The following is a 13,695-nucleotide window of genomic DNA, read 5'->3' as shown; positions in this document are numbered from 1 at the left end:
GTATTCCATTTTATTACGATAATAGCTATGCAGGTTGTATACCTTGATTATAAACAGCATCCATAGAGTTGTGTAATGAGGTGATCCTGGTTATGATTCTCGACATTTTAGATTTGGATTCTCTAACAATTAAAGAATCAGTTTTGGTAAGAACTTAAAATATTTGAAACATCAACTAGAAGGAAAATCCTTATGTGATTTTTATTCTCTTTACTACCAAGTATTGGTTGAATATTGAATGTTAAAATCAGACTCTATTTTCTTATAGTGGTTTTTAGACCGCATGGCTGATGATGACTGGTGGCCAATGCAGATACTAATTAAGTGCCCTAATCAAATTGTGAGACAGGTAAGGAAAAATGTGTTTGAAAAAGAAAAGGCTTCTGTGTTATTTGTTCTAAAGTTGCCTGTGAATATATCTTAATTCAGTATTGAGAATAGTTGGAAAAGATCTGCTTGCTGTCATCCAGGCTGTGCTTTTGTTTCCACTAGCCTCTTTTAGCAAATCTATCACTCTAATCAAGGGATTAAAATCAAACATGTTTCCTGATTATATGAAGATGTGATAAAACAGCCTTTTCTTTCAGAACCACTCTGTCTACTTTATTAGTTAAAACTGAATTTTTATCCCAGAATCTTAAATATTCTAACAACCATAGGTTATAATAAAATGGCCTTGAGAGTTAGAAAAATAGACTGTAATTCATTTCTATGACAGGATCTGTACTGTCACAGGAATCAGTTTATTGTCCTTAAATCATTAGAAAGATTAGACAAGAAAACTTTAATTATTACTTTATATTCACTTATGACACAAAACCAAAGACATAATCTTAATAATGCCACTTTTCAGTTATTTTAAGATATAATTCTTATACTTTAAAATTCACCTTTATAAAGTATAAAATTTAATGGTTTTTAGTGTATTCATGGAGTTATGCAGCTATCACCACTAATTTAGAACATTTTCACCACCCCAGAAAGAAACCCAATACCCATTAGCAGTCATTCCCCCTTTTCTTGTCTATTCTCCATCCCCTGGCAACCACGAATTGACTTTCTATCTCTGTGGATTTGCCTGTTCTGGACATTTCATTTAAATAGAATCACACAGTATGTGGTCTTTCTTTTCTTTCTTTTTTTTTTTTTAAAGATTTATTTATTTTATTTATTTCCCCTTCCCCTTCCCCCCCGCCCCAATTGTCTATTCTCTATTTCTGTTTGCTGCGTGTTCTTCTTCATCTGCTTCTGTTGTTGTCAGCAGCACAGGAATCTGTGTTTCTTTTTGTTGCATCAGCTCTCTGTGTGTGCAGCGCCATTCCTGGGCAGGCTGAACTTTCTTTCGCACTGGGCGGCTCTCCTTATGGGGCGCACTCCTTGCACGTGGGGCTCCCCTACGTGGGGAACACCCCTGCGTGGCATGGCACTCCTTGCGCGCATCAGCACTGCGCATGGGCCAGCTCCACACGGGTCAAGGAGGCCCGGGGTTTGAACCGCGGACCTCCCATGTGGTAGACGGACGCCCTAACCACTGGGCCAAGTCCACTTCCATGTTGTAGCATGACTGGTATTTCATTTCTTTTTTATTTGCTGAATAATATTCCATTGTATACCACATTCTGTTTATCTGTTCATCAGTTGATGAACATTTGGGATGTTTCCACTTTTTGGTTATTATGCATTATGCTGCTATGAACATTCACATGCCAATTGTGTAGATAAATGTTTTCATATCTATGGATGGAATTACTGGGTTATATTAATATGATAACTATATGTTTAACATTTGAGAAACTACCAAACTGTTTTCTGTAGTGACTCTACCATTTTACATTCCACCAGCAATGTATGAGGATTCCAATTTCTCCACACCCTCATCAGTACTTGTTATTGTCTGTCTTTTTTATTGTGGCCATCCTAATTGTGAAGTGGTGTCTCAATGTGTTTTGTTTTTGTTTTTCATTTTTAATTTATTTTTATTAGAGAAGTTTTAGGTTTACAGAAAAATTATGCAGAAAATATAGAGTTCTCATATATCTGCCCCCATTTTTAACCATTAGTATGGTACCTTTGTTACGATTAATGAAAGAATTGTTATAATTGTGCTATTAACAATGTATATAGTTTACATTAGGGTTCACTGTGTTGCACAATCTTATGTAATTGTTTTTATAATAGAAATTGTGAATTTGCAAAGCAATCATGCATAACATATAGGATTCCCATACACTTCCCCACCACCCATACCTTGTACTGTATGAACTATAGTTCATAAATTATATTAGGTGTATTTTCTCTTTCTTTTTGTTTTTTTAAGATTATTTCTCTCCTCTCTTCCCCTCCCCCTCCCCCATTGAATGCTCTCTGTGTCCATTCACTGTGTGTTCTTCTGTGTCCGCTTGTATTCTTGGCATGCAGCACTGGGAAACTGTTGCTTTTTTTGTTGCATCATCTTGCTGCATCAGCTCTCCATGTGCAGCGCCACTCCTGGGCAGGCTGTGCTTTTTTCGCACAAGGCAGCTCTCCTTATGGGGTGCACTCCTTGCACGTGGGGCACACCTATGTGCAGGACACCCCTGCATGGCATGGCAGTCCTTGTGCGTGGCAGCACTGTGTGTGGGCCGTTCACCACACGGGTCAGGAGGCCCTGGGTTTGAACCCTGGACCCTCCATATGGTAGGCAAACGCTCTATCAGGTGAGCCACAACCACTTCCAGGTGTATTTTCGTGTAATCCAGCATATTGTTAACACCATGTATTAGGATTGTACATTTGTTATAGTTCTGGAAAGAATGTTCTCATTTTCATGATTATTAACCATAGTCAGTCATCCACCTCAGGTTCACTGTTATATAGCCCCATGCCTTGCATAGTCCTTCCAAAGTGGCTCTCAGTTTCATCACAGAATTGTGCTGCTGTCCCTTCAGTTTAAGAACATTTTCATTACCTCCAAAAGACAAATTCCATACTTCTTATACTCCCTGATGTGGATCGTTGTCATTGATACAGTACCTTCCTTGCCTCTTGATGCAACTTAATTGCTATTAACTATAGTCTATAAGTTACATTACTTGTATTTTTCCCATGTATCACCATCCTCTTAACTCCTTGTAATAGTGATGTATTTGTTATAGTTCATAGAAGGGCATTTTTGTATTTGTACTTTTACTCACAATCCTAATCCACCACCAAGATCACTATGTTATATAATCTCAGTATTCTCGTCTAGCTTTCTTTCTATTGAAATCTGCTTATGTAGACTATCTCTTTCAACCAAGATCACATTTATAAATCAGCAGTGTTAGTTATACTCACTATATACATGTTACCACTAACTCCTATCCATTTTTAAACATTTGCAATCGACCTTATTAAAAATTCTACAAACATGGTGTACTACACTGATTTTCTTGTGTTTGGACTATCTTGGCATGCCTGGGATAAAATGCACTTAATCATGATGTATAATCCTTTTAATAAGCTGTTGAAGTAAATTAGCAAGTATTTTCTTGAGGATTTTTATGTTTGTACTCATTAGGGAAATGGCTCTGTTTTTTCACAGTATCCTTATCTGACTTTGGTATTAGTGGGATGTAGGCTTCATGGAATGCATTTGGTAAAGTTCCCTCCTGTTCAGTTTTTTGGAAGAGTTTGAGCATAGTTAGTATTAAATCTTCTTTGAAAAATAGAATTCTTACGTGAAGCTCTTTGTCCTGGGAGCTTTTCATTTTGGGGATTTTTGGTTTTAAAGAAGTTTTGGGTTTTTTTTTTAGATTTATTTATTTACTTGTTTTCCCCCCTTCCCTCCTCCCACCCTGTTTTTTGTTTTTTGTTTGTTTGTTTGTTTGTTTGTTTTTTGCTGTCGGTGTTGTTTTCTCTTTTTCTTTCCTCTAGGATTCACCAGGATTCGATCCTGGGGACCTCTAATGTGGAGAGAGGTTTCCTGTCAATGTGCCACCTCCATTCCTGGTTTCTGCTGCTCTTCACCTTGACTCTCCCCTTGCGTCTCTTTTGATGTGTCATCATCTTGCTGTATGACTAACTCACACAGGCACTGGCTTGCCACGCAGGCACACTTTCTCTTCTCCTTTTTCACCAGGAGGCCCCAGGGATCAAACCCAGGTCCTCCCATATGGTAGGCAGAAGCTCCATCACTTGAGCCATATCTTCTTGCCCTGAGGAAGTTTTTAATGACTGTTTCAGTTTCTTGCGATTGGTTTGTTGAGGGCTTTTGTTTCTTCTAAGGTTGGTATATGTTGTGTTTCTAGAAATTTGTCCATTTCATCTATGTTGTCTAGTTTGTTGGCGTACAGTTGTTCGTAGTATCTTCTTATGATCTCTTCTGTGGGGTCAGTAGTAATGTCCCTCTTTTCATTTCTGACTATTTCTGTTGTCTCTTTTTTTCTTTGTCAATCTAGCTAAGACTTTGTCAATTTTGTTAATGTTCTCAAAGAACCAACTTTGGTTTTGTTGATTCTATTTTTGTTCTCAGTTTTATTTCTTTTGCTCTAATATCTATTATTTCTTTCCTTCTGCTTGTTTTGGGATTAGTTTGTTCTTTTTCAAGCTCTTCCAGGTGTGTAAAGTCTTCAGTAGTAACTCTTCCTTTTTAATGTTAGGCTATAAATTTTCATCTCATTACTACTGCCTTTGCTACTTCCCACAAGTTTGATGCATTGTGTTCTCATTTTCATTCATCTCTTTATACTTACTGATTTCTCTTCCAGTTTTGACTCACTGGTTGTGCTGTTTAACTTCCATACATATATGCATTTTCCAGTCTTCTGTCTATTAATTTCCAGCTTCATTTCATGATGATCAGAAAAAATGCTTCATATCATTTCAGTCTCTTTAAATTTATTCAGACCTGTTTTGTGACCCAACATGTGATCAGTCCTGGAGGATGATTCATGAGTACTTGAGAAGAATGTGCCTCTAGCTGTTTTGGGGTGCATCATTCTCTAGATGTCTGTTACGTGTAGTCCGTTTATCAAGGTTTTCAATTTCTCTTTTCCTTATTCATCTTCTGCCTACATGTTCTATCTGTGTATGCGAGTGGAGTATTTTAGAGACATCTGTTTCTCCCTTCAGTTTTGCCAGCATTTGCTCCATGTATTTTAGGGCTCCCTGGTTAGGTACATAGATATTTCTGATTGTTATTTCTTCTTGTTGACTGGCCTGCTCTTATTAATCTATAATGTCCTTCTTTGTCTCTTACAACAGCTTTGCTTTTAAAGTCTATTTTGTCCAATATTAATATCTCTACCAGAGATTTTTTTTTTACTGTATGCATGGAAGATCTTTTTCTAGCCTTTCACTTTCAACCTTTTTGTATCCATGGATCTAAAATGAGTCTCTTGTAGACAGCATATAAATCATTCATTTTTATTTTATTTTTTATCCATTTTTCTAGTCTGTCTTATGGGGAATTTAATCCATTAACATTATTACTGTAAGTATAATACTTTCCATTACATTATGCTTTCACCCATTTTGTCATTTATAAAGGCAGTACTTCACCCATTTTGTCCTTTGGCTTTTATATGTTGTATTACTCAGCCAGAAGGGTCCTGATGCAAAATACCAGAAATTGGTTGGTTTTTATAAAGGGTATTTATTTGGGGTAGGAGCTTACAGATACCAGACCATAAAGCATAAGTTACTTACCTCACCAAAATCTATTTGGAGCAAGATGGCTGCCAACATCTGCAAGGGTTCAGGTTTCCTGGGTTCCTATGTTCCTGGGGCTTGCTTTTCTCTGGGTTCAAGTTTCCTTCCAGCCCCAGGAGGGGCTAGCTTCTCTTTCCTTTGTGTGCTGACTTCCCGGGGCTCCAGTTTAAGTCTTCAGCATCAAATTCCTACATCAAAACTCCCAACATCAGAAAACCCACAACTCTGTCCTTTGCCATGCCTTTTATCTTTGAATCCCCACCCACCAAGGGGTGGGGACTCAATGCCCTAATGGCGTGGCCCAGTTAAAGCCCTAATCATAACTCAGTCAGGCCCAGGTACAAATCAGATTACAAACAAAATCCAATATGTTTTTGGAATTCATAACCATATCAAACTGATAAATATGTCTTATCTTATTTTCACCACTCTTTTTATACTTTTACTGATAATCTTCATTTCTGAACTCTCCAACAAACCTCTTTCACCTCTTTTCTTTTCAGGCTGCAGCACCCCCTTTAGTACTTCTTGTAAGACCAGTTTCTTGGTGACAACCCCTTTTAGCTTCTGTTTATATGTGAATAAACTCACCCTCATTTTTTAAGGACTTTTTTGCCAGATATAGAATTGGTTGGCAGTTCTTCTCTTTCAGTATCTTAAATGTATCATACCACTCCTTACTTTCTGATAATTTTATTGGGCTACCACTGTATGTGATGTATCATTTTTTTCTTGATGCTTTCAGAATTCTCTTTGGCATTTGACATTCCAGTTAGTGTGTATCTTGGAGTAGGTGTATTCAGGTTGGAGTATATTGTGCTTCTTGGACACAGATATCTAAGTCCTTCAAAAGAGTTGGGAAATTTTCTACCATTATTTCCTCATATATTCCTTCTGCCCCTTTTCCCTTCACTTCTTCTTCTGGGACATCCATGACACATATGTTTGAGTGTCTCCTGTTTTCATTCAGTTCCTTCAGATCCTGCTCAATTTTTTCCATTCTTTTCTCTTGTTTTTCTTGGGTTCAATTTTGGAGGCCCTGTCTTCTAACTCACTGATCCTATCTTCTGCCAATTCAAATCTTGCTTCCAGTGTATTTTCAATTTCATTTATTGTGCTTTTTATTCTCATGAGATCTATTATTATTTCTTTGCCTGCTTTCAAATTCTTCTTTAAATTTACTGAGTGTCTTCATGATATCATAACTTCTTTAGTACTCTCATTGAATTTGTAAGGGGATTTGTGTGAACATCTGTGATTAGTTATCTCAAGTCCTGTGTGTCATTTGGAGGTTTATTATGTCCCTTTGCCTGAGCAATGTCTTCTTGTTTCTAATTATGGCTTCTAAGTTTTTGCTTATGTCTCAGCCTCTGATTTTCTTGATATATTTACTCCAGGCTCAACTTCTTTCTTTAGCCTAGGGCTTTCTTGTTGTTTGGCTTTTTTATGCTAAAGCACCTCTTTGACAATAAGTTCAATTTATTTTGGAACTTTATAATAGTGTTTAACCGGTCAGATTTGTTCAGTTCTTCCTCATCATTACTGCCTATTCTCCCATGGGCAGTTATCTGAGCCATGCAGGATGAAATTGCCTGCATTGCCCCAGAACCTGATGAAGCTCTATCCACCTCTCTCCCCTGCCAGGGGCAGGTTTGGTGCAGAGGGTATGGGCAGTCATTTAAGCTGTGAAGGCTGAAACTAAACTGATGGAGTTTTGCCCACCTTTCTTGCTAGGGGTGGGGATAGGGCCAAGGGTATGGGCAGTAATCTAAGATGTTTCACCATGGTTTTCATTTACATTTTCCTAATGGCTAATGATGTTGAGCTTTTTTTTTCCCATGTGTTTATTGTTAATTTGTGTATCTTTTTTAGAGAATTCCCTGGCCATTTTTAATCCATATTTCTTTTGGATAAACCTGACATACTTCTTTCTCCTAGACATTGACCCTCTGATAAACAGCTCTTCTGCCCATTACACTCTTATAGCAAATACTGAAAATAATTTATTGCCATTAAATTACAGCATTTCAGTATACACACTGAATGGAAATACACAGATAAAAATTTTCAAACACTTGAAATAAGATTTTAGGCATGAGGCCAGGGTTGGTTGTCTTGCGGTCATTAAAGAAAAGGTCACAAATTCTGAGTACTTAAGTGCTAAGTAGTCATAAATTTTGTTCTCTTCAGTTTTTCAAGTAAATTCTGATAGATAATATGCATATTATTGCAGATAAAACCATCATTGGAAATTATTAGACTAATTGCATATTTTAAGCTTTTCTTTATGAAGAGAAAATACCCAGTATTTTTGTAAGGTAGCAGAGTTGATTTAGATACACTCAGCTATTTCTATAAAAATAGTTTGATTAGTAAAAACAGCATACAGCATATTTTTCCTTAACAAGACTATTTGTGATGGTGGAATCTGTGACTCAGTAGCAGTAGGTGATAATGCTGTCCCTTCAAAAAGCATGATCATTATTTTCCATTGTTAGGCACATGCCTTTTTAGTCATCTTGTATTTGATAAGCTGTCCTCCCTGAATAAGCTGGGTTACCTCATTTATTGTATGGCATGCAAATAGCCAATTTCAAGGTTGTACCTCATAGGCAAATCTCATGAATGTCAAAAAATAACAAGAGGGGGGAGCAGATTTGGCTCAACTGATAGGGCGTCCACCTACCACATGGGAGGTTCAGGATTCAAACCCAGGGCCTCCTGGCGCGTGTGGTGAGTTGGCCCGCACGCAGTGCTGATGTGCACAAGGAGTGCCGTGCCACGCAGGGGTGTCTCCCACATAGAGGAGCCCCACGTGCAAGGAGTGCGCCCTCTATGAAGAGCCGCCCCATGAGAAAAAAACATGCAGCCTGCCCAGGAGTAGCACCGCACACACACAGATCTGACACAGCAAGATGATGCAACAAAGAGACAGATTGCCAGTGCCACTGACAAGAATACAAGTGGGCACAGAAGAGCACACAGAGAATGGACACACAGAGCAGACAAATGGGGGAGGTAGAAGGAGGGGAAGGGGAGAGAAATAAAAAATAAATCTCTAGGGGAAAAAAAAAGAATAAGAGGGCAAGTGTCTTCTGACCACTGATAATCTCAGGAGACTTTTTCATGTCATTGATGGCACAGTGGGAAGACCCCAGTTGGCTACTGGCTCCTAGAAGTGCATACTCATAAGGTCCTGGAACTCCTTGCTTCAGATATAGCCACTTTCTAAACCAATGCATCCACCATGCCAGTCCTGGATGCCAGCCACAGCTGTCCCACTGCCATGCCTAAAGCCCAATCCCATTCCCACCACACTTTTTTTTTTTTTTGATAGATTTTTATTTTATTTCTCTCCCCTTCCCCCACCATTGCCTGCTTCTCTGTGTGTTCTTCTGCTTGCATTCTCGACTGCAGTGGAAACTGTCTCTTTTATTGCATCGTCTTGCTGTGTCAGCTCTCCATGTGTGCAGCATCACTCCTGGGCAGGCTGCATTTTTTTCACATGGGGTGCACTCCTTGCGCGTGGGGCCTGCCTACGTGGGGGCGCCCCTCCATGGCACAGCACTCCTTGTGTGCAACAGCACTGCATGTGGGCCAGCTTACCACATGGGTCAGGAGGCCCTGGGTATCGAACGCTAGACCCTCCATATGATAGACCCTCTATCAGTTGAGCCACATCCACTTCCCCCACTATACTCTTTTGATGAAGATGTAAGATAAATCTTTCCTCTATGACTCGTAATGTATTAGTCTCCCAAAGGGGTGCTGATGCAAAGTATCAAGAATCTATTGCGGGAAACGGACTTTGGCCCAGTGGTTAGGGCGTCCGTCTACCACATGGGAGGTCCGCGGTTCAAGCCCCGCGCCTCCTTGACCCGTGTGGAGCTGGCCCATGCGCAGTGCTGATGCACGCAAGGAGTGCCGTGCCACGCAGGGGTGTCCCCCGCGTAGGGGAGCCCCACACGCAAGGAGTGCACCCATAAGGAGAGCCGCCCAGCGCGAAGGAGGGAGCAGCCTGCCGAGGAATGGCGCCGCCCACACTTCCCGTGCCGCTGACGACAACAGAAGCGGACAAAGAAACAAGACACAGCAAAAAGACACAGAAAAGAGACAACCGGGGCGGGGGGGGGGGGGGGGATTAAATAAATAAATAAATCTTTTTAAAAAAAAAAAAGAATCTATTGGGTTTTATAAAGGGTGTTCATTTGGAGTAAAAGCTTACTGTTCCAAGGCGGCTGTAAAGAGACGATGCAGCTCAAGGTTGCTTTCTCACCAAAGTTAGTTGCCACGTGTTGAAGCAAGATGGTCTTGGTCTGGGCTTTCCTTCTGGGCTTTCAGTCCACTCTCTACTGGTTAGGGCTCATTTCTCAGGGCTTCCTGTATCTCACCTGCAGGCTAGCATAAGGCTTGTCTCTCAGGGTTTCCTCTCTCTCCTGGCATAGGGTTTTCTGTATCAGTCTCAGCTCTCTTCCCAACAATCTCTAAGCTCATCTCTCCCCGGGACTGCAGGATCAAAACTGACAAAGTTCTCTCCTCTTCCATTTGTCTTCTTGAATGAGTGACCATTTATATCAGCCCACCAAGGGGATGGGGAATCAGCCAATCAAAAGCCCTACATTGATTTTATCAAGTAAACTTAGATCCTTTGAATTTAATACAGTCAAAGGATATCACGTCCAGAGGACTAGATAAGTTTACAAACATAGACTTTCTCTTTTGGGGGTTCATAAAATAATCTCAGACAGCCACACCTAGTTAACAGGATTTCTTGTCAAGTTTTATTTTGGTAACTCCTATTACTGAAACCATGGTTTGTTTTTGTTTTTGTCTCCTGTTATAAAATTGAATATTGTTTTTGAGTTAACTTTTCCTCATGTCATCAGTCTGTAGATGAAGCTCCAGGAAAGTTCTAGAATGTCAAAAGATAATCTATGGACAGAATATATGTAGTTGGCAGAGAATTTTGAGTCATGTTAATTTTTCATTATCTGTATTACTTGATGTCAGTTGGTTCTTAGATTGCTATACTTTTCCCTTTACAGATGTTTCAGCGTTTGTGCATCCATGTGATTCAGAGACTTAGACCTGTACATGCACACCTCTATCTACAGCCAGGAATGGAAGATGGGTAAGAATTATCTTTTAAATGTTTAAGCTTTCTGATGATCTTTCCACATTTATATTTAAATATCCCCACTGAAATATTCTTTTGACGGTTCTTTTGTATAAATATAATCATAATAATAGGAGTGAGAAAGGAAAGCCTTTGTTTTATTTTTCATTAAGTTCATCTTCAGAATCCTCTACACATAACTTCATGACTTCATCTTTTTGTTTGTATTGATTTAGTCAGTCACAATTATTAGAATTCAACATACTACTGTATTATTACAATTGGAATTCATTATTACAAACATAAAAGAGAAATTCCTGTTTCAAAAATTTCTCCTCCCATCCAATATCTATCCCCAGATATCATCCTAAGATTATGTTAAATTGTGTTTTAAGGTCAGATGATATGGATGCCTCAGTAGAAGATATTGGCGGTCGTTCATGTGTCACTCGATTTGTGAGAACTCTGTTATTAATTATGGAACATGGTGTAAAACCTCACAGTAAACATCTTACAGAGTATTTTGCCTTTCTTTACGAATTTGCCAAAATGGGTGAAGAAGAGGTAAGGCCTTATCTCATTCATTTTTTGAAATATGTACTTATATTCTATCTCTAGAACTCAGTTATTTTCATTTTATATTTTTTATCAATGTTTTTATTTTTAGAGCCAGTTTTTGCTTTCACTGCAAGCCATATCTACAATGGTACATTTTTACATGGGAACCAAAGGGCCTGAAAATGTAAGTACAATCCAGTCTCACATCAGGGATTTGTAGGCCATATTTTCAGTGTTTTTTGTCATTAGATATTAGAACCGTTTAAGGTCACTTCCTGCACCCTGAAATTAGATAATGTTCAGGGTCTAAGATGGTTAATGTTTTTAATGTAATTTTAATGGAGATAGAAATCATAAAGTAATAAATTTCACTGGTAGGCTTTGGAACAAAGCAAATAAACTTAGGTAAAATGGTTACCTACTTCAGAGTTCAAGCAACAGCAAGTTGTTTTGCTGAACATTTTTGGTCATCAAATATTTTAAGCCCTTTGTTTTGTTTGTTTGTTTTTTAAGGAGTTACCAGTGATTGAACCTGGGACCTCCTATAGGGAAAGCAGGCCCTCAACCACTGAGCTGTACCCACTTCCAACCCTTTGCTATTAAGTTTGTGAGAGTCTGCCCAAAAACTGAAATAGCTGGTCCAATCATAGTATTAGAGTATTGAATTGCATGATTTTTTGCTTTTTCTGTAATAACCAGCATTGGATTGCAGATCTGTTTGCACTATCTTATTTAATCCTTACTATAACTCGGAAAAGGTATTTTTATCTCCATTTTACATCTGAAGAATTTGAGTCTTAAAGATGTTAACTTGTTTTAGAGAATAGTGAGTTGAGCCAGCTGAGTTAAACTCTTAACCACTAGGCTCTAATGATTCTCAGAATATGGACTGGCATTATCTAATTCCAGCCTACATGGCTACCAGTTTAGACTGCTTTTCTTTTGCTTTGTTAGATTATAAAATATTTCAGTCTCTTGAGTTTCAAATCTCACCTAAGTATCTACTATCTGGATTATATGGAAACTGCAAATAAGAATTATTTCTCATGTATAGTGGCATTTTTATTAAATAGGAAATATTTTATCATATGCAATTTTTTACCCTGATTTGTTTTCTAAGAAACTTGATTATTTAAAAATAAAAGAAATTATTTAAGACATTTTCCCTTCTAGGTAAGGTTAAATAGTTACGATATTGAGAATCATTGTTCTTTATAGTCCTACCCATTAAGTCTAAAATTGTCCTGAATGTGGTTTAGACTGTTTTAAATTAGGCTGAGGCCTTTCAGTGGTATTTTTTTTCATGATATATTCTCCTTTCACCATCTACCTGGATAGATAACATAAAAAACCTAATTATTTGCTCTGAAGTTAAAGTTAAAACCAATACTATGTTGAAATTGAATTTTGTTCCACTCTAGCCACAAGTTGAAGTGTTGTCAGAAGAAGAAGGGGAAGAAGAGGAAGAGGAAGAAGATATCCTCTCTCTAGCAGAAGAAAAATACAGGCCAGCTGCCCTTGAAAAGATGATAGCTTTAGTTGCTCTTTTGGTTGAACAGTCTCGCTCAGAAAGGTGAAATGTTTCAACATTCAAAATGCTTAAAGCATGTTTGATTTTTGTTCCTATTACATAATTGTTCTACCACTATTAATTCAGCAGTTTTTATTATGTAATTCCTTTTCAATAATAACATTGCTTTCATCACCTTGTTGCATAAATATTTCAGTTCTTTGTATCAAACTCTCCTTTGCCTCTGAGTCATGTTAGAAGTTTGCAGAAATACACAGTAAAATATCTAGCAAAATTATATGTGTATTTATCTTTTAACATAGCAATCCCATGTCTAGGCATCTATCTCAAAAACACACTGATAAATACAGAAAAATGCAAGTTCAAGGCTATTCATTCAAGCAGTATTTGCAATAGCAAAAGACTACATACACAGCCCAAATGCCCATTGAAAAAGAAATGACTGAAAGAATAGGACGTGTGCTCAATAGAGTACTCTACAGTCCCCTTCCCCAGCCCCTCAAAAAAGGAAGTAATATATCTGTACTGCCATGTAGAAATTGTTAGGATATATTACTAAATGATAAAAGCAAGGTAGAGAGAAGTGTACATACTATGCATCTGTTTAAGAAAAGCCAAGCTATGAACATGTGTGTGTAGTTGTTTGGTTATGTGGTTATGTTTTTTGTTGTCGTTGTTTTTCACTCAGAAGGCTAATAAAAGCTATTTTTTAATGGTTCCTGTGGATGGAGGAGGAAGAGGAATAGGGTGGAGAAGGTGTGAATGGAAGCTGAAGCTTGACTTCTTAGAGTATTATATATTGTTTTGTTTTGTGGATTTA

The 13,695-nt window shown here is 38.2% G+C and overlaps 1 protein-coding gene across 4 annotated transcripts in view; it reads left to right on the top strand.

Annotated features, from left to right (window-relative positions):
* The window catches only part of USP34 (ubiquitin specific peptidase 34), a 285,574-nt gene that overhangs the window by 237,357 nt on the left and 34,522 nt on the right, over nucleotides 1-13,695 (top strand). For all 4 annotated transcript variants that reach the window (XM_058278638.2, XM_058278637.1, XM_058278635.1 and 1 more), the window contains 5 exons: nucleotides 269-349; nucleotides 10,716-10,801; nucleotides 11,182-11,350; nucleotides 11,454-11,528; nucleotides 12,766-12,917. In XM_058278638.2, coding sequence (XP_058134621.1) covers nucleotides 269-349; nucleotides 10,716-10,801; nucleotides 11,182-11,350; nucleotides 11,454-11,528; nucleotides 12,766-12,917 — 563 coding nt within the window. The remainder of the gene's footprint in view (nucleotides 1-268; nucleotides 350-10,715; nucleotides 10,802-11,181; nucleotides 11,351-11,453; nucleotides 11,529-12,765; nucleotides 12,918-13,695) is intronic.

Source organism: Dasypus novemcinctus, chromosome 17 (assembly GCF_030445035.2).
Source record: "Dasypus novemcinctus isolate mDasNov1 chromosome 17, mDasNov1.1.hap2, whole genome shotgun sequence".
NCBI lineage: Eukaryota > Metazoa > Chordata > Mammalia > Cingulata > Dasypodidae > Dasypus > Dasypus novemcinctus.
Note: the sequence above shows the minus strand (reverse complement) of the source record. Positions and strands in the feature narration are given on the sequence as shown.